The 20,374-nt window shown below is 44.2% G+C and overlaps 2 protein-coding genes across 7 annotated transcripts in view; one reads left to right on the top strand and one right to left on the bottom strand.

Moving 5' to 3' along the window:
* Positions 1-20,374, top strand: part of exo1 (exonuclease 1) — a 136,390-nt gene that overhangs the window by 94,849 nt on the left and 21,167 nt on the right. The window lies entirely within an intron of this gene.
* The window catches only part of birc6 (baculoviral IAP repeat containing 6), a 69,691-nt gene that overhangs the window by 42,318 nt on the left and 6,999 nt on the right, over positions 1-20,374 (bottom strand). For 2 of the 6 annotated variants that reach the window (XM_058057916.2, XM_058057919.2), the window contains exons 5-38: positions 20,025-20,136; positions 19,587-19,669; positions 19,275-19,500; positions 19,005-19,174; positions 18,139-18,197; positions 15,506-17,143; positions 14,760-14,909; positions 14,464-14,689; positions 14,231-14,391; positions 13,876-14,007; positions 12,852-12,983; positions 12,602-12,768; positions 12,265-12,398; positions 11,504-11,665; positions 11,294-11,425; positions 11,119-11,216; positions 10,885-11,032; positions 10,088-10,221; positions 9,362-9,508; positions 9,098-9,285; positions 7,883-8,200; positions 7,651-7,750; positions 7,257-7,471; positions 6,568-6,776; positions 5,691-6,043; positions 5,387-5,606; positions 3,779-3,915; positions 3,528-3,665; positions 3,282-3,412; positions 2,893-3,024; positions 2,024-2,239; positions 1,742-1,925; positions 1,183-1,356; positions 82-215 (exon numbers count right to left, since the gene is read on the bottom strand). In XM_058057916.2, the coding sequence (XP_057913899.2) occupies positions 82-215; positions 1,183-1,356; positions 1,742-1,925; positions 2,024-2,239; positions 2,893-3,024; positions 3,282-3,412; positions 3,528-3,665; positions 3,779-3,915; positions 5,387-5,606; positions 5,691-6,043; positions 6,568-6,776; positions 7,257-7,471; positions 7,651-7,750; positions 7,883-8,200; positions 9,098-9,285; positions 9,362-9,508; positions 10,088-10,221; positions 10,885-11,032; positions 11,119-11,216; positions 11,294-11,425; positions 11,504-11,665; positions 12,265-12,398; positions 12,602-12,768; positions 12,852-12,983; positions 13,876-14,007; positions 14,231-14,391; positions 14,464-14,689; positions 14,760-14,909; positions 15,506-17,143; positions 18,139-18,197; positions 19,005-19,174; positions 19,275-19,500; positions 19,587-19,669; positions 20,025-20,136 (7,060 nt within the window). Of the gene's footprint in view, positions 1-81; positions 216-1,182; positions 1,357-1,741; positions 1,926-2,023; positions 2,240-2,892; positions 3,025-3,281; positions 3,413-3,527; positions 3,666-3,778; positions 3,916-5,386; positions 5,610-5,690; positions 6,044-6,567; positions 6,777-7,256; positions 7,472-7,650; positions 7,751-7,882; positions 8,201-9,097; positions 9,286-9,361; positions 9,509-10,087; positions 10,222-10,884; positions 11,033-11,118; positions 11,217-11,293; positions 11,426-11,503; positions 11,666-12,264; positions 12,399-12,601; positions 12,769-12,851; positions 12,984-13,875; positions 14,008-14,230; positions 14,392-14,463; positions 14,690-14,759; positions 14,910-15,505; positions 17,144-18,138; positions 18,198-19,004; positions 19,175-19,274; positions 19,501-19,586; positions 19,670-20,024; positions 20,137-20,374 lie in introns of all 6 variants that reach the window. The other 4 variants (XM_078799206.1, XM_078799208.1, XM_078799207.1 and 1 more) reach the window with 3 other exon arrangements.

The raw sequence follows: 20,374 nt of genomic DNA on the forward strand, positions 1-20,374 counted from the left end.
AAGGATCACATGTTAGGAAGACGCTTTCTCCTGATTGTCGTCACCAAGACAATGAACATAAAAGCAATCATAAAAACATACCTTGAACACTTTGGCAGCAAGTGGATCCTTTTCCAAATCAATATCTAAAGGATCAATATCAACATCCATCAGGTCTTGTAGCAAGTCAAAGTCTATGTCTTTATCTTTTTCCAAAGATGACAGAGGTGGAGCCCCTTTGAATAACGAAAAAAGCTTCAATATTGCTAAGCACACACACCAGTAAATGATACAGGCAAGTGCATTTGACATGTTTTTATGTTTTCTATTCATACGCAGTGCTTAACTGCTTTTATTACACCACAGTCTGCACACTAGCCTTGTATTGTCTGATGAGGAATGCAAGTAAATGACGAGAACATTTACAAATTGAAGATATGTACACAAAAATCAGGTTGCAGATTATTAATTCATAGTAATTCATAGTTTAGCACTGTTACTTGGTCCCAGTTACAGCATAGACAAACTGTTTACGAGCTTCTAAATACGTTTTTAACATTGTTAGAGCCCTCTAGACATGAAATAACATCCCTATATTCACCTTTACATTCCTACTACCCAATATGGTAGACATTATGTCATTGTATGGTCATATCACCTCATACTTCGGTATGTGACAAAAAAATAAAAATATACATAAAATAAAAAAATATATACAAAAAATACAACAACAAAAAAATACATTCCTGCTACCCAATATGGTAGACATTATGTAATTGTATGGTCATATCACCACGTACTTCGGTACGTGACAAAAAAATAAATACACATAAAAATCTATAAAATAAAAAAAAATATATACTAAAAAATACAAAAAAACCCCAAAACAATACAATACATAATACATCTCTGACGCCAACGCTCCCATACCGGAAAGCATTAACTGCAATATGAGTCTCATCCATGTCTACTGTATTGAGCAATGCAAGCGTAAAGGTGACTATAGGGGTGTTGATCATAGCCAGAGGGCTCTAATAATGTTTTTATAAAGTCAAACAGGGTTTCTATGTTCCAACTCCAAAAATCTTTTTTATAAATAAGTAATCCGGAAAATCCGGAGTGGATTATGATACAATGTTTATTTGCTACTTCAGGTGGTGTGTAACACCAGACTGGTGCAGACCGCGCCGGTCCCAGCTGTACCTGCAATGATGTCGGGCACCAGGGCCTCGTCGATGCTCTCCACTAAGGGGATGGGTGTCGGCTGGGGCAAGGGATCGTCTGAATCGACACCAACCGAGGACGACGACGCCCCGGCTTCCTCGGCAGCAGCCACGTCATCCATAACATCGAGAGAACCTGGAGACAGCAGCTCACCTGGAACAGCCACGTTTAGTGTTATTCTGGATTAGGGATCGACCGATATGTTGTTTTTTTTCCTTTCTTTTTTTTTGTTTATGTTGTTTTTTTTTTTTTCAAGACGATTTTTTTTCCATCACTCCGATGGCTGATTTTGCTTGGGCCAATATTTGTGACCGATACTGCTTTTGCTCCCTCAATTTACATGAAAAAATGACAATAACAAATATTGCCATATTATCGGCCGATACCGATTCAAGTAAAGAACGCAAATATCGGCCCAATATATCGGCCCGTCGGTTGATCCTTATTCTGGATTAACCCCTGAAATGTACATCTCTTAAATCTTTTTTTTTTATGTCAAACAATTTGAAATGCAGCAAAAGCACACCAAACAACACACCTGCCAGGATGTCCTGTAGCATGCAAGTGAGGGAATACTGAGCCCAGGCGCCCCCCCAGGAGATATCCCCTCGATTGAAGTCTGTCCCCACAAGCAGGAGGAGCAGGCGCTCCAACTGCTGCTCAGACACCACCTCGGACAGGTGGATTGTGGGTCTTGTGGCGTTGGCGATCCTTGCAAGGACCTGCGGCGTGCATTCATGAAAGATAAAAGGGTGAAAAAAAAAAATCGAACTCATTGTGTATCTTTGGCCAATAAAGACAACCTGGAAACGAGTCGTACCTTGCAGACAAACAGCAACAGGTCGGCGTGACACGTGAAGTCCATGGATAGGAGAAACAGGGCGAGCTTCTGCACCACGGAGATGCAGCGTTCGTGGGACAACGTAAAAGGCAGCGGCTCGACCTCTGGCGTTTCTTTGGCTGTTGCAGACTCCGTGTCCAACGTGGAGCGGGGCCACTCAGCCGTCCGCCGCAGACGGATGAGGTCTTTAAAGTGCTTGGTGGCGAGAGAGATTGGGTGTCAAATAGGAAAAAAATACTTTAAGATATTCACAATTGAAGTTCAATTCCAGTCCTTCTTCGCCCTGTAAATTAGGCGGCTTCACTAATCAAAATTTTGTCAAAAATACATGCATTTGTATTTGAATGCAGCCTATTACTAGTAATAAAATGTGTATTAAAGCAAATTCTACATATGTTTTGTCTAAATGAAAGCGTTTTGGTAGCCACACATGCTGCAGTCATCGTTCCAGTCTTATTTATGTCATAAATGCTTTATTTTCATTAGTTATTATGGCTACTAAGTTGGGTGATAAGGATGTTATGTCATGTTTACAGGGATCCAATACAATATAGAGCTTTTTTTTTTTATTGTACACGTACATATACACACGTATACATATTATTTTTAGTTTTTTAAACATCACTAGAGGCTACTCAGTTAGCCTCCAATTTATTTCTTCTAAACTTCATTCATTCAGACTAATTATTATTTGGACTAATAATAGACCGTATGCTACCATGGTGTACCACACAACGTTATGTAATGTAGTCATGTTAAAAAGAACATACGAGGGATTACTGCACATGCGGCATCATCTCAGGACGTCAAGCGGGACAGAATGAAAAGCGCAGGAACCGGTCGCCTACCTTGGATGTCGCCTGCTTGAGCTTGGCCTGTTCCACCAGTAATTTGTAGGAGGAACCTTTGTTGCTTTGGATCTTTTCCTTCTCAATCTGCTCCACTAAAGCTTTTTGTTTCGCTTTCAATAGATTTAGCTGCTGCAAGAAAAAGGCCATCATGAATATGTATCACTTCCGCAGAAGAATCACCAAGAATGACTTAGAAGACATTTGGCCGCTCAATACGAGCAGGCTTCATGAGTCCGTGCTAAAAGACTAGATAGGACACTGGAGTAAGACCAGGACTTTGACGGGGTGTCAACATAAATGGCTTCCACTGCAAAGGTTACTATAAATGCAGAGAAACGACTAATCCCAGAGCTCCGACGCCTCAGAAAGGACTGACACACGTGTACCTGCTTGTGGTGGACCAGCTGCTTGCGGATCTTGCGGGAGTAGAGTCTGTCAAGGCTGCTGCTGCTGCCTTTGGCTGACCTGCTGGTGTTCTGAGATTGAAGGCTGTTGTTTATAAAGCTCCACTGAATACCTGCGTGAAAGGGAAAAAAAACACTATTTAACACTAACAGTTGCTGAGGAAGTTCTCAAAAATAGAGAAAAGCACCAAGACGATGAAATAACGGCACTTGGAAGTGCTCATGTACCTGTAGAACTTCTTTCCCTCTCTTTCCCTCCAAGGTGCTTCTTCCCACCTGAAGCTTCATCTTCTGTACTTGTGACATAATCCAATAGTCTGGAAACCAGCATCACCACCCAGCTGATCATTGGGATATCCAGAACGCCTGCAAAAAAAAAACAAACACACACACAGTCAGACTAACTCTCACACAGCGATCCCAAACAAGACCTGAGACCCTTTCTTAGGTACTTGGAACCAGCCGGATTGCTGAAGTACCTTCTGTCCTGTGCAGAGCAGCAGCTTGAGGTTGCTGCAAGGGAGACAACAAACTGTCCAGGAGGTTGAGGAGACCCTCCAACACACCGCTGTTGCTCAGGGATCTTTGGCCCAGGCAGGACAGGAGCATAAACACTCTGGGATGGAGACAGGTGGGAAGAAAACATCTTGAAACAGACGCCTTCATGATAATAAAGGAGTTTTATTTATTGATATCCATTTGTGCATGTTTCTATTCAGGTTCTCAGGTGTTTTCATGTCATGTCTTAGACCTTTAGGCGGTGCTCGTAATGTCATTGATTACTATTTCAAACTTTACAACATCTTTACTCTTCCCGAAGGTGAGCCAAGGTGTGTTATTATGCACTGATATCTGGAATCGCCCCATCGCACTCCAGTTTTCAGAATAATGTGTTATCAGTGATTATAGGGGTGCTATTTCATGTCTAAAGGTCTCTAATAATGTTAACAACCACATTTAGAAGGTGGTAAACATGTTTTCTATGCTCTAACTTGCATATATTCTCTTATGTCTACTACACCGTGTTATCAGCGACTATAGGGGTGCTATTTCATGTCTAAAGGTCTCTAATAATGTTAACAACCACATTTAGAAGGTGGTAAACATGTTTTCTATGCTCTAACTTGCATATATTCTCTTATGTCTACTACACCGTGTTATCAGCGACTATAGGGGTGCTATTTCATGTCTAAAGGTCTCTAATAATGTTAACAACCACATTTAGAAGGTGGTAAACATGTTTTCTATGCTCTAACTTGCATATATTCTCTTATGTCTACTACACCGTGTTATCAGCGACTATAGGGGTGCTATTTCATGTCTAAAGGTCTCTAATAATGTTAAAAAACACATTTAGAAGGTGGTAAACATGTTTTCTATGCTCTAACTTGCATATATTCTCTTATGTCTACTACACCGTGTTATCAGCGACTATAGGGGTGCTATTTCATGTCTAAAGGTCTCTAATAATGTTAACAACCACATTTAGAAGGTGGTAAACATGTTTTCTATGCTCTAACTTGCATATATTCTCTTATGTCTACTACACCGTGTTATCAGCGACTATAGGGGTGCTATTTCATGTCTAAAGGTCTCTAATAATGTTAAAAACCACATTTAGAAGGTGGTAAACGGGTTTTCTATGCTCCAACTTCCATACAAGTGTAAAGGTGACTATAGGGGTGTTATTTCACGTCTAAAGGGCTCTAATGTTCTTGACCATACTTCGGTTATAAACAAGTTCCGGCTGAGTGATTAGCGCGCAGGCCTCACAGCCAGGAGACCCGAGTTCAATTCCACCCTCGGCCATCTCTGTGTGGAGTGTGCATGTTCTCCCATGCTAGGTTAATTAGCCACTCCAAATTGTCCATAGGTATGAATGTGAGTGTGAATGGTTGTTTGTCTATATGTGACCTGTGATTGGCTGGCCACCAGTCCAGGGTGCCCCAAGACAGCTGGGATAGGCTCCAGCACCTCAGAGACCCTCGTGAGGATAAGCGGTAGAAAATGAACGAATGAATGAAAGGAGGGATGACGTTCAGACCAGGACTAGATGAGTAGGTCCACATAGAGGGGTTGTGGCCTACCTGTCTTGGGGGAAGATGAGCAGTTGTTCAGAGTTGTAGAGCTCCTGCAACACATTGGACAGGAACTGTCCCCACCAGCGTTCGCCTCCGCACAGCTGCACCAAGAGCAGGCCGGCATGAAGACGAATTTTGGGTGTCCCGCTGAGGCAAAGGTGTTTGAAGAGTTCCTCACAAGCCTGCGCGTGGAAGGTATTCTGGAGCACTGCTGGCACCGAGTGGCCTGCTGCCATATACACATACGGTATGAATAGTGAACAGTAAAGAAAGCACGTACACCCACGGGAATGTCAAAGCCCTTTCTCACCGTTGTTTGAGTGCAGCAGGCTGAGCAGTGTGTCCAGAAGGTAGCGGATGATGGTTCTCAGCTGCTCTGTGGAGGAGTTGTGGACCAGGTCTGGAGCTTCCTGAGACTTGGTGGTGGGGAAAGACTTTCGACTGGCGCCGAGCGACACGCGCAATCGCTGGACGGCGTGGTGGGCCAGGTTGAGTTGCAGCTGAAGTTGGGTGCAATCTTGGTAGGCCGAAAAGACACGTTGGTCTTCCTCCACAACCTTGTCGGGTTTGCGTAAGAAGTACTGGGCGTTGTTGGCGCTATTGAGGGGTGGCAGGTCAATACTCTGCAGGAGGGTCTCCAACCGATGGCAAGCCAGATTGTACCTGGACAGCAAACAGACAAAAACCCTAGAACACGATACAAGGGGGATCCAAAGTGCGGCCCAGAGGCCATTTGAGGGCGGGCAGCACATTCTAAGAATGTAATTTTTTATTTTTTTTGGAGTAATTCACAATGAACAACGTCAAAATACTATATGTATGTATATATATATATATATAGGGAAATCTTTTGTCATTTTAGGAGAATATTAAATTATGAAAAAATATGAGAAATATTTTGTAGCATAATGCTGAAATATCATGTAAAAACAATTTTTTAGAAGTTGGAATATGATGGGAAATTAACAAAAGTCATTTTGGAAAATTAGGCTGAAAACTGTTATTTTAACGATGTTAAAATATTATGAGAATAAATTCATAAGATTGCGAAAAGAAAGTATACAATAAAGAAAGTTGAACTAGCCGTGGAAAAAAATGCAGCATAAACAAGGAATCATTCAGATCAAATCATTCAGCCTTTTTGCTGTTTTCATGTAATAAAGATTTCCATGTTGTTCCCCTCATACCTGCACTGGATGTCTTCTTGCAGAGCAACCATCATGGTCAGGTGCTGATCCACGTCAGGCTGACGGGCAGATTCGTTCTCTCCCCGTATGAGATCGTGAATGACTTTAAGCTCATTCTCCCAGGGTAGAATGTAGGTGTGGCCGTAGTAAAAGCCCAATGGGATCTTTGCCCGAGCATTGGTGCTGCCATAGCGCCCAATCACAGTGATCTAAAAGTTAGAGAGGGAAAGAAAATTATGTATTGTACATCCCAATGATATGCTTCTTCTGCATATTTTATTGCCAACTTAGTGACGACTCGAACCCGTCTACATTTTGATGCTCTTATCTGAGACTTTTGGAGGCAAACGTGAAAAAACACTGATCACTCTTCTCACTAGCATGGGATGCTGCTTTGGCCCCATCACCTGTATCAGCTAAAAAGGACGCAGGCAAAGAATAATGGGAGTGTAATTGGAGGATTTATTGGTCATCTCCATCCATTTCTTACGACCTACGACCTACGACCTCTCCAACCCCAAACATTCATTCAGTCATACACCAGTGTGGGCAGCACTGGAAGGCAAGGTGGCCGAAAGTGTCTGGCATCGAACTGCGGCCCTAGCTTGTGTATTAATATCTAAATAAATAAAAAACCGACATCTTAAAGACATGGGTGTTTGCTTGTGCGAGGCAAGACAGCAGCAGACCTTCATGAAGCGGCACGTCGGAGGGGGCAGCAGGTCGTGCAGGATGAGGGAGTGGGTGCTGATGTCGGTGGCCACCACCAGCCTGCGTCCGTCCACCTCCTCGTCCAGCGTCCAGATGTCGATGGAGAGAGAGGCCAGGTCGCTGCAGGTCGGGATCAGCGCGTCTGTCAGCAGGACGGGTCGGCCAAAGTCCAACGTCACAAAGCGCCGAGCTCCTGGTAGGAAAAGAGAACCATGTGAGGACTGGCGAAACCTTAGCTGGCCGGACAGCGACACCTCTTCCTGTTTGTTTGGAGCAGAGACGCGCACTGTAACATATTGAGACCTGCAAAATGCTCAAGGTCAACAAGGTCATTTCCACACACTGAGATGAAAGGACACATGCAGGACTCACCAGAGTGCATCCGCTCTATGATGATAGACTGATGTGGAGGAGGCTGCAAAAAGTGAGATGCCTGAGAAATGGCCAAAGCCAAACCGCTGCCCATTGGGTTCTGGAGGGGGGGGGGGGGGGGGGGGGGGGGACACTCAAATTTAACCAAACCCACAGAAATGCTGGCTTTATAATACATACATGTGGTGAGTAATACATCCATGATAACATAAGACAAGAATATCACACAAACCGGTTTGGCTTTCTGGGAGTTTTTATGCGCCGCCAAGTTAACGGGTCCAGGGTCCATCATGGATCCAGGGAAGAGGTGAGCCAGCTCGGCGCTGAAGGCTGCAGACACGGCTTCATTGGGCGGCGTGAGGGGCGGGGTCATGAAGAGCGGCGTGGTTTTAGGCGTCGGCGGGATGACGTCGGAAGGGTGAATGAAGAAACCCGGAGCGGAGGACGGGTTGGAAGGCACTGAGTTGTGGATGGGTCCCACGCCAGAGGTGGCGGCGGCGGCGGCGGCTGCAGATGTGGTCTGATGCAGCTTGGCTTCCAGCTTTGCCTTCTGCTTGCGGCAAAGCGGCAAGAGAGATTTACTAACACTTGATGAACATGAATGATGTCTTCCACGTTATGCATTTAAATTCAATAATGTCTCAAATATGAATGAATATGGCATATTATTATATTCATATTTAAGCAAATTAAACATATTCTAGACCCAAATTCCGCATTTCTGAGCATAAAAAAATGCTACGTGAATGAACTACATGTAGAAATACAAGGCAGAAGAAGCTTTCTAATTGTGAATGCAGTACTCCACATTGGCCACTAGGTGTCAGAAATTGGTCAGTGAGACAAGCACCACATGTGATGGCCAGAATAGGCACAATAACAGTAAGATAACCATAACACCGGCTACTAAACTTTGAAACGTCACCTCCACAAAGGTTCCCTGGGGAACACATTTACTGTGACACACATGAGGAGGAGTTATATCCACATCTCAAATGGTTGATTTATGCTTTATTATGTCTACTATAGGGCTGCACGGTGGTCGTGTGGTTAGCGCGCGGTTAGCGCGCAGACCTCACAGCTAGGAAACCCGGGTTCAATTCCACCCTCAACCATCTCTGTGTGGAGTTTGCATGTTCTCCAGTTTCCTCCCACATTCCAAAAACATGCTAGGTTAATTAGCCACTCCAAATTGTCCTTAGGTATGAATGTGAGTGTGAATGGTTGTTTGTCTATATGTGCCCTGGGATTGGCTGGCCACCAGTCCAGGGTGGACCCCGCCTCTCGCCCCAAGACAGCTGGGATAGGCTCCAGCATTCCCCTGCGACCCTCGTGAGGATAAGCGGTAGAAATTAATGAAGGGGCCAATCAACCTTGATTGAGGGCCGACGGGAATAAAAAGTTGTACAAAAAAAAGAAAGAAAGGAGGTGTGTTTGTTTTGTTCACCTGTTGCTGCAGCTTGAGCAGCTGTTGCTGCTTCTCCTGCAGGACCTGCAGCTGTTGCTCTGCTGACACCATGGCGTGGGACAGAGACTGCAGCGCCACCTGGGCGGCAGAGCTCAGAGCTGTCGAAGCTTCGCCGACCGTTCCCGTCGACAGGGCGCCGACCGCGGGGGTCACGCCAAAAGTACTCACTAGGGGGTCGGAAGCGCAGATGTGAAGGCTCTGCGGTTCGTACAGAGAGCAATAATGACGAGGAGTCACGCTTACCAGTGAACATGCTGGCGTCGTCGCGCTCCACTCGTGTGCCGTCACTCGTGGAGATGCAAGTAAAGTGCAAAGGCTCCACTTCCAGGAGCCCCGTTAATGCGGTAAAGCTTCCCTCTGCTGCTGTACAGCTGCTTACTTTGCCATTCCCTGCAGGAACAACACTACCGTAAGCAAAAAAACACACATTCACAGAATACTGCAATACTCTTAACCTTCCTCTTGTGTTAGCTTTCTGGTATCATCTCTTATGTTAACGGGTGGGTTTTGACCCGTGTATTAAATCAGCTATAAAATACACTAAAAACAATAAGTTACCATCAAATTTGCTTCTCAGGCTTCCTCATCCATGATTTTAATACTTTTGGCCTTTTTTTGTCACTATACCCCTCCATTTCTATTTACAAAAATGCTAAAATGAACCTCAAAAGAATCATATTCAGAAATTGAAGCTTCTTTTGTTACCTGGCTATTACTGAGGGATATAGAACATATCTCTTAAATCAATGACTTTTATTTATTTTTTCATTTTAGTATTCATCACTAAAGAAACATCTTAGTATAAACTGAAATCAAAAAGCACAACAGGTCCAGATCTTGGTTCACTCTACTTCTTGGCATTCTTTCCATCATCCAAATTGTTCTTTCCCTGATCCAAATTGATCTTTCCATGATCCAAACGGTTTGTCTAGTTTTCCGGGACAGCAGTATATGTAGGACTGGTGTTACCTGAGAGGATGTCAGACAGGTCAATCTCATCTGACTGGACCCCAATGCTGCTGTTGAAGGCGTTCTTACAGGAGGAACCGCTGATCTCCAGGTCAAAGAGCACCGGATCGAAAGGGGAGCTGTACAGTCCGTACCTGATACGGAACACAAAAGGTCGGATTTTTTTTGGTGTGCTTTGTGAAAGGCTAAAAAAAAACATGCTAATTACTTGTGTGGTTAGTGGTTATTGGTACTGACATTTCAGCTTTTTCTTGTTAAATTGAATTAACCATTCTTGATAAATGGAATGGATTGAGTAAGGAAGTCAAACAATGCACAACGGATTATTTAATTTAATTTAATTTAGTAAATGTAAATTTAATTTAGTAAATTTCAATGTAATTTAGTAAATGTAAATTTCAATTAAATTAAATTAAATTGTATTAATGTAGATGTAAATTTAAAGGTCAAGGTCAAGTCATAGCTGGCTTAGGTGATGGGACTTTAGCCTTAAATTTCATTTAAAATTAATTTAAATTACAATACATTACATTAGAAAGGCAGGAAGTGAACAAATGTAAGGGTTAGTGATTGTAAAAGTACCAGATGGAGGGGTAGGATTTAATAAGCTTTGCTTCTTCCTACTCCTTTTGGACATGTGGAACTGGGAACTGATTATGGGATGCACTCAATTGGAATCTGATGCATGTTCTAATGAAATTAAACCATTACCAAATTATGCCTGCTGCTCATTTCATTAAGTTCCTAAGCTCCAAAGCTCCACACCAAACAGACTCGGATTGCATTTCGAAAAGTACCTGGTCTGCAGCAGCGCCTCCATCGGTGTGAGTCTATCTTGCAGCTGTCTGGAGATGGCGGTGAGTAAGGACGCGCAGGCAGTGCTGCACCCTGCCAGGTCCTCTTCCTTGACATAGTTCAGCAAAACAAAGTACCAGAACACCGAGCCTGGAAGAAGACGTAGAAAGGAGAGGAGTCCGATTAAGGCGACGGGGTGGTGGTGTGGTGTGGTGTGTTGCTGCCCAGACACGTACCGCCTGTTGCTGCAGCAGGCAAGCACTGCATGTTGTCCAGCAGAGCCTTCAACAGGCTCATGCCAAAACCCTGTTGACTCGGATCTCCTTTTCCGTTGCTTAAGCAAGAAGAGCAAAATATTACTTTAAGATCATTAGCGCAGTAAAGATCAGGTCAATCAATCGGGTGTCCTACCTGATGCAAAGTGCAAGAAAGCGAGCACACTTGTGAGCCGTGCTCCGGCCAGCCTCGAAGAAACACACTGCGACAATATCCATCAGCCTCACCCTGGTTTTCACCAGCAGCCCTTCCTTTCCTTCATGTAAGCTTCAAAACAAGCCACGGGGACAACATCAAGTCGCATGCAAATGGCACGACCGCCGTAACGGCAAGGCTTGCTCGTACCTGCAGGGGCCGTTGGCAAAAACGCCAGCCAGCCAGCACAGGATGTCGAGGATGAGGCTTTGAGCGTGTTCTGTGGAGAGGCCGCCCTCTACTCGCTGACACAGCGCATCTAGCAGCTTCTCCTGGAAGTCTGGGAATTGCAGCATTGCACAACGCTGCACCCTGAAACAGGAGAGGAAGTCAGCTTTCAAGTTGGAGATAGATATATAAGGGTACACGCACACGCAACCCTTTTTAACCCTTAGATGCACGGACCCTGCGGTACTCCGGTCCTCCGGCACTGGCCTTTCAACAATACAAAAATAAAAATAAAAATAAACCAAACTTAAACTATATTAGGAAAGCAGGAAGTGAACAAATGTAAGTGTAAGTGTTGATTGTAAAAGTACCAGATGGAGGGGTAGGATTTAATAAGCTTTGCTTCTTCCTACTCCTTTTGGATATGTGGAACTGGGAACTGATTATGGGATGCACTCAATTGGAATCTGATGTTCAAATGAAATGAAACCATTACCATTAGCATTACCATGCATACGTGAAATAACACCCCTATGGTCACCTTTACGGTCCTATTATTCTGTGATAAACGAGGGCTTACTGTATGCGGCATTTTTGCTATGATTTGACTTGGTGTCTTGCTGCAATTCCGCATGTTTCACTTTTATTGCAAATGTTGAACCAAAATCGGAGGAGAGCGTCGTAGCACAGGCACATCTTAACTAGGATCGTGAAGTGGCATTGCAGACTTGAAAGCGTCTTACCTCTCTTTTGGAACAGACGTCTTTTTGAACTTTCTGATGGTGATGGATACTTCCTGCAGCAGGTCGCAGCCTTGTAGATTTTCAGCTTTCTTGGATGACGCTTGGGTCTCTGGCTTAATGGGTGACGCCTTGTCCTGAGCAAAAATTATTAAAATTAAATAATTATGCGTTTTTGGCCTTGTGCGACTTATACTCCAGAAAATACGGTAAATAAACCCGCAAAAAATGGGACTTTTTATCCATCCCGCCATCTAGCCATCTGGAATACCATATACAGTCTATGATAAATATAAACATGTGATAAAACGTAAACAAACAAACCAAGCGTGGTCAGTACCTTGGAGGCCTGAGCCCTTTGCAGCAGAGTGGACAGGGAGTGAGCTTTGGAGCACTGGGGCTTGGCACTGGGCATTCTGACCATGGGTCTGGGGCTGTCTTCCACGTTTTTGTCACTCACCGCCTTGATGTGAACCAGGAAGGAGCGGTACTTTCCACCTGCCATTCCTAGAGTTCAGGCAGAAAGAAGACTAAGCAACACAGACGCCACTTTGTCGTGGTTTCACATTGAAACGTGTGCCTTTCACCACCTTTGACCAACTTGGGGCTGGTGAGACTCAGCATGCCTCGATGGCCGGAGAGGTCCAGCCCACTGCCGAGCCACACTGGTCCACACAGGATGTCCTCCTTGTGCTCTTCCAGAAATGGACACAACAAGGAGCCTACAACAAATACATGATTAAATGTTCATGTTACACAATGTTCAGTGTTTGCGACGGGATTGTAGCATTGGCAAATAAAAACAGAATCCAGGATTAAACGCCGTAACGGACAATGTGTGACTCAATCCCGGCGGAATCTGCACTAACCTGCCCCTTCCCGAACTGTAAGGCACAGAAGTTAGCCGACGATGTGTTGCATCAATAAAATCAGTAACGATTTTTGCATTTACCGTATTTTCCGGACTACAAGTCGCACTTTTTTTTCATAGGTTGGCTGTTCCTGCGACTTATACTCCAGAGCGACTTATAAATGAAAAAACTATTTCTGTTCCATAAACACTGGACACCTTTTGTGTTCATGTTTATTTTTAGTGTAGCTGAATAAGCATTGTGTTAGCATATCTTACACCTATTCAGCCTGTTCTCTATTCTTTTACTGTTGTTACAACTTGCCTTCCAAGATGGCGGAATGTCTGTTTTGGTCAAGTAGTTTGGAAAATAAACTAAATAAATGCAACTTATACTCCAGTGCGACTTTTTTTCTACCTAATTATGCATTTTTGGCCTTGTGCGACTTATACTCCGGAGCAACTTATATCCAGAAAATACGGTAATTAAACCCACGAAAAATGCGACTTATGTATGGGTTTTTTTCGACTGAATTATGCATTTTTGGCCTTGTGCGACTTTACTCGCACTTTGTACTCTGGAGCGACTTATAGTCCAGAAAATACGGTAAATAAACCCGCAAAAAATGCAACTTATACTCCAGTGCGACTTATGTATGTTTTTGTTCGACCCAATTATGCCTTTACCACCTTCACCACCAGGAAATGAGCCTCATGCAGAGTTTGAACAATCAAGATTCAGCAAAGCAGATTTCTTCACTGACCTGATGCTTCCTCAGTGTCCATAAACTGGATGTCCTCGGCAAAGTCATGCACCGAAGGCCGACCATTCTTCTCCCCGTTGGCGTGGAGGACATTGGAGAGGGGGAATGTGATCTGTCTGTCAACCGCCGTTTCTGTCAAAAGACATTTGTTGAGTTTGTCCGAGTGTCAGTTGTTTTTATATATCATGATTTCTTATGATTTTAGTTTAGTTTTAGCCATCAGAACAAACAGATTGACGGACTGCACCTGTACACATATTTAGGTTTGGAAGAGAACTGCGGTCAAGTACAGTGGAACCTTGGTTTGTGTCCAGAGGGACACAATTAATTAATGATCTCAAATTAGCGTCCTCACCGTTCACTTTGCCCAGGCCAGGCGCTTTATTTTTCAATAAAGTGATCTGGATCTGAGGAATGTTGACGGCGTTGGCGTTGAGGACAAACTTGAAGTCCACGTGGCCCACCATGCAGGCCTTGGGCAGCACCAGTTCAAAGACGTGCTCGTCCCAGCTGGAACTGCACAAACACAACACACGTACATCAGTAGGGAATAGTCAAATGGGAGTCACTGGGGGGGGGCATGGTCACCTGTCGCTCTGAAGCTTCCAAGTGCGCGTGTGCTGGGCTGCGTCTCCGTGGTGCTGCTGGTGAAGGTGCTGCGGGTGGCGTCGCTGCTGCTGCTCCTGCTGTACCTCCACCCAGCACGGCGGCACCGTGGCCGAGAAGCGGGGCGTCAACGTTTCGAAGCGCGTCAACTCCACGAGAGACGTTAGGCTTTCCGTGGTCAGCGGTTGGTCCACCAGGAGGTCTACTCCTGTACGACCACCACAAGGTGTGACTCGTGGGAGCAAAAAAAATACTCATCGGAATCTTGTCTTCCTTACCTGTGATCCCAGGACTAGAAGGATTGGAGGAAGGCCTGGCCCCCTCGAGCAACAGTTCAGCCCCTTTAGAAATGGGGCCATCGATGAACATGTCGCCGTCATCTACGTCATCGCAAACACCTCCAATTTGAAGGAAATGAAGTTCTCCACCTGCAGAGAAAAAAAACATCTTATAATAGACATGACGCATCTCAATGTGGGCTCAGAGTATATTGTTATTTCATGTTTATTCTGTGCATATCACAACTGGTTTATTTATCTGCACTCTGATGACTTTGACTTCATGGATATATAGAATATATTTATTATATATGTATTTCATATTTTATTGCGATATATATATATATATATATATATGTTTTTATTAACATTAAAACCTTGACAAAAAGACAACAATTTAAAAGTAATAAAAAAGGTGTTTGCTATGTTGGAAAAAATTAAAAAGTCTTATTGCATATTCAAAAATCATTTCAATTACAAAATTGAAATTGTACTTTTCACTTTCAAAAAAGTGAAAAAAAATCATAAATACCTTTCATTAATTATTTTTTAAAAAATCACATTATCCAGGAATTTTTTTGTTATTTTTAAAATAGAGATTATAAAGTATATAAATTAAAATGATAAATTATTATTAATTAAAAATCCATCTTTTTCTATGCCATTTGTTTGAGCATAAAAAATCTTGTCCTTGCACCCCATACGTGTACACTGAGAAAAACCAACCCGAGGACCACTCCACTCACCTTTAGTGCAGGCACAAAGGCGGTCAGTCCCAGAGCAATACGTAACAGAAACAAAGGGGTCTATCTCTTCCACGGATCCTTCTTTTTTAGGTGGCTCCACCTTGGTTAGAACCTCCAAAGTGGACAGGTCCAGGATCATAATATTCCCAGCCTGTGTGGTCACCACCAGGTGGCCAACCTCTTGTATCTTGGACTCCTTCTGGTCTGGGCCCGCGGCGGGGGGACCGGTCGCAGCGGCGCTGCTGCCGCCGGCGGCTGCACCGCATGTGGCCCGTGCCAGAGAACCCGCAAAGCCTGCCACGCCCATTCCACACTGCAATGTGCCATTTTTTGAACCGGAAGAAGGCTCCTCGGGAGTCTCTTCGCTATCATCTTCCCGGCTGTCAAGCAAATCCGGGGGGAGCAAAACTAAGGAGGTAATTGCGTCACAAGGTTGACATATCTGCTGCACTTTGACAGGTTCCTCATGCAAGGTCACAATACGGGTAGAGTAGTTGAGTTCATAGAGGAGAAGATAGCCTCCTCCTCTGGGGCACGTCTGCTGCTGGTCCTCTGAAGGCAGGATGAGTGTTGACTGCGGTGGCGTACCCTCTTGGTGGTCGCCCTCCACGCCGTTGGCTACTGGATGTCGGGGGTCTCCTTTCTGCTGGCCGCAGAGGGCGGAGTGCAGGCGGTTGAGATTGTTCAGAGCTTCGACTTGGTTTGTTGCGCTGAGCGACTCGGCGTTGCACGGCTGCAGCACGACGAGAAGGTGGACGCCGTCCAAGCACGGCGTAATTGAGTCAACGCAGAGATTCTCCTCTTCCAGTTGTTTGGGCAACCTGAAGCACTGCACCAGCGCCCCGGGGCGAGGCGGGGAAGAGGAAGTCGCCGCGGCCAACGTGCTCCATTTGTCCATGGGACCGTCGAAACCCGCCAGGTTAGTTGCCGCGTCAGCAAACTGTTGAATGTACGTGATTGGAGGATCCTGGAGAAGAAGCTGCTCGTGCGAGTCGAACTCCATCTCGATGATCTGCGGCACAGTGAAGCCCTCGTCGTGGAGGCCCTTGCTCATCAGGTTGTTCATCTGAGCAAACACCTGCCCAGACGTCTTCTCGTCGGTTTCTCTGATGCTGTATAACAGCAGCACGGGTATCGTCCTGTGCACGGATGACAGAGAAGACGAACTTGGAGGGTGAGAACCGGCCAAGTTGGAGAAGCCCTGCTCCTGAGCAGCAGTCTGTGATGGACAGGTGTCTATTTCCATGGGACCTTGGTCCTGAAGGGGTCCGGGTTGGAAGGGCTCAGGGCCTTGAGTTCTACAGGGACTATCTGACACCCTGCGTGTCGAAGATGGGACTGCGGCGTGGGGTCCGCTGGTGGGGTGGCCAGATGTTGCACGATAACTAAGCAGGCCTCCAGCCAGCAAGCAGGGAAAAGGAATGTTGTGGTGCTCCGGGACCTTGTCCTTTGCTTTGGACTGGTGGTGGGCCTTGGCCTGGTTCAGTGAGGGCTTGGCACCCAGTTCTTCCAGGTCTTTGACGGTGTCCTTGAGCACACTGGCCACCACTGCCCACTGGAGCGCCTCTGGCTGCTGGAGCACACTGAGCGCCGTCACGCCGAGGCTCACGTCCATGCTCTCCCACTGGGACGCTTGGCCTGAAAACAAAGGAAATATAACACGGAAGTACAAATACACATTGACATTATTACTAACACAGGGGTGTCCAAAGCGTAGCCCGGGGCAATTTGTAGCCCGTGGCTGTTTTTTATTGGCCTGTGCCACATTCAAAAAATAGAATTTAAGAACAAAACCTGAAAAATAGTCATTATGTGAGATTGAAATTGAAAAAACTAAGTGGCAATCTAACAAATGGTTATGGTTTATTTCATTTGAACATGCATCAGATTCCAATTGAGTGCATCCCATAATCAGTTCCCAGTTCCACATGTCCAAAAGGAGTAGGAAGAAGCAAAGCTTATTAAATCCTACCCCTCCATCTGGTACTTTTACAATCACTAACTCTTACATTTGTTCACTTCCTGCTTTCCATAATATAGTTTAAGGGTTTTTTTCAATTAATTTTAAAAATTATTAAAACATTATAAATTATTATACACAATTATGGTTCATTTTTTTATTAAAATTAAAAACAATTATTTTCATTTTTTTATTTTTGTCCCGTACCAAAGTACTGGGTGATATGAGCATCCAATGCCATAATGGGTACCATAGAGCGTGTCAATATAGTGATATATATAGCACATCATGACTGGTTCAAGACTCTTCATCCTTGGATTTAGCAAACATCAACTGCTTGTATTGTTTCTTGTATGGTTGTTGCATGATGATAATGATTGCATACAATGACATAATGGGTACCATAGTACAAAGAAGTTGTAATGTTACGAAAATAACATCATAATTTTATGAGGAAAAAAAATTGTAAATAATAATTAATAATAATGAAGTAAATAGTTGAAATATTATGAGAAACAAACAAGACAACTAATAAAGTTACATGTGTCTACACGTCTTTCTGCGGCACAATATCCAGTTGCATCCTTTCATTGTGTCCAAAAACCTTTGGACACCCCCGGACCTCCACATGTCGACATCAAGGGGCACCAAATGTTATGACATAAAATCGTACCAGTTACTGACTCGGACCGGGAATGTTCATCGCTGTCGGAGTCCTCCAGTTGGTCATCACTACAACAAAATGAGTAAATATTGGTAATGGTTTCATTTCATTTGAACATGCATCAGATTCCAACTGAGTGCATCCCATAATCAGTTCCCAGTTCCACATGTCCAAAAGGAGTAGGAAGAAGCAAAGCTTATTAAATCCTACCCCTCCATCTGGTACTTTTACAATCACTAACTCTTACATTTGTTCACTTCCTGCTTTCCTAATGTAGTTAAAAAAATTTAATTATATATTTTTAAAATGAGTATTAAAAATTATTATGTAAATTATTATAGAAAAATTATTATAACTTTTTTAAAAATTTGAAAAGTATATTAAAATATATATATATATATATATTGTCCCGTACCAAAGTACTGGGTGATATGAGCATCCAATGCCATAATGGGTACCATAGTGCGTGTCAATATAGTGATATATATAGCACATCATGACTGGTTCAAGACTCTTCATCCTTGGATTTAGCAAACATCAACTGCTTGTATTGTTTCTTCAATTGGCTCATCGTTGTGCATTGTTTGATTTCCTTACTCAATCCATTCCATAGTTTGATTCCACATACTGAAATGCTATGGCTAGCATAACGTAGTCCTAGCATAGAAGTGTTTCAAATGTACTTCTTCCCTGAGATCATATTTCTCCTCTCTTGTAGAGAAGTATTGGGGAAATAGTGAGTTGTGTGCCAAAGGGAGACGTTTTCAGGGGATCTACTGTGTAGGAGGAGTTGTAAAAAACATGACCGGGTGTGTGAAGGGATTGTGGTTGACTTTGGAGTTTCAATGATTTTATATATAGTGTGTGGTCTTCACCTGTCTCCCTCGAGCTTGGGCAGGTCCGAGCAGGAGGAAGATTCCTCTATCCAGGCCAAACTTGGGGTCCGGGACTCTGCCAGTGTCTGCTGGCTGTGTTCACCCCCGCACAGGATGAGCTGCTTCAGGATGGCTGGGTCATACGGGTTAATATCAAACTTCAGGTGTACCTGTGAAGCATGCGTGTTTATACATCAGATCATCACTTGCTACAATTTTATGTTTGCGGCTATTGAAAAAATAAAAATAAAGATGCACAAGTGATCGGACCTTCATCATTTTCGAGACGTCCCAAATACAGATCTTGCCCCTCTTTGTGGCGACAGCCAGGAACTGTGGGCAGCTGCCAAAGCCGTAGCAGGCAATTTTGTCGGAGCAGTCGGGGCTGTTGGGAAACTGGGCTGGACTGGTTGCCAGTGTCACCGACAAGGGAACATTTTGTGTGTGCTCACCCTTCACAAACGGACAATTAGGGGAATGTCGCTCGTGTTCGGACCTGGGGTGGTTGGTTGGGAGGAATTGGGAGATCAGTGCCGATTACGTTCTCTCTCGGTCTGGAATTCTCTAACAATCTTCACTCACCACGGCTCATCCGTAGGTTCCCAACACACCAGACAGACGCTGCAGGTGAAGCACATGGCTCGGTCGTCCCCTGTTGAGGCGGGCTATAGCGGACACGGACAAGGAGATCAAATCAAATCAACTTTATTTGTAGAGCACTTTTCCTGCAAGGACATGCAACACAAAGTGCTTTACAGAATTAAAAACAATTATCACAATTAAAAAGAAAGGCCGTTAAGTCATTTAAAAACCAGTAAGAGAATCTTAAAAATCGATCCTGAAGCGGACGGGGGGGAGCCAATGTAGCGACTTTAAAACTGGTGTAATGTGCTCCCGCCCTCTGGTCCTCGTCAGGCATCACTCGCACAGATGTGCTACACTTGATGTATTTTCCATACGTTGTTGTCGGCGTGTTAGCACATTGTCATTGACATAAACTAACATCCATCCATAACCTACCTGGTGGTAAAACCCTGCCTGAGCCATGGGATCAGGCTGGGCCCAGCGGTACCCAGCATGTGGCCACGATGTAAACGTCTCCCTCCTGTTGGCTTCGCTGTACATTAAAGATCTACAGGGAACAATACCGTCAAGAGCATGAGAACAACATACAACAGGGAAAAATAAATTAAGTTAACCTTCCTCTTGTGTTAGCTTTCTGGTATCATCTCCTATGTTAACGGGTGGGTTTTGACCCGTGTATTAAATCAGCTATAAAATACACTAAAAACAATAAGTTACCATCAAATTTGCTTCTCATGTCTTGGTTACCTTCTTAGGCTTCCTCATCCATGAAAATGTTGCTTTTA

The sequence above is a fragment of the Doryrhamphus excisus genome, linkage group LG19 (genome assembly GCF_037039965.1).
Source record: "Doryrhamphus excisus strain RoL-2023G ecotype Guam linkage group LG19, RoL_Dexc_Guam_v1.1, whole genome shotgun sequence".
Lineage (NCBI taxonomy): Eukaryota > Metazoa > Chordata > Actinopteri > Syngnathiformes > Syngnathidae > Doryrhamphus > Doryrhamphus excisus.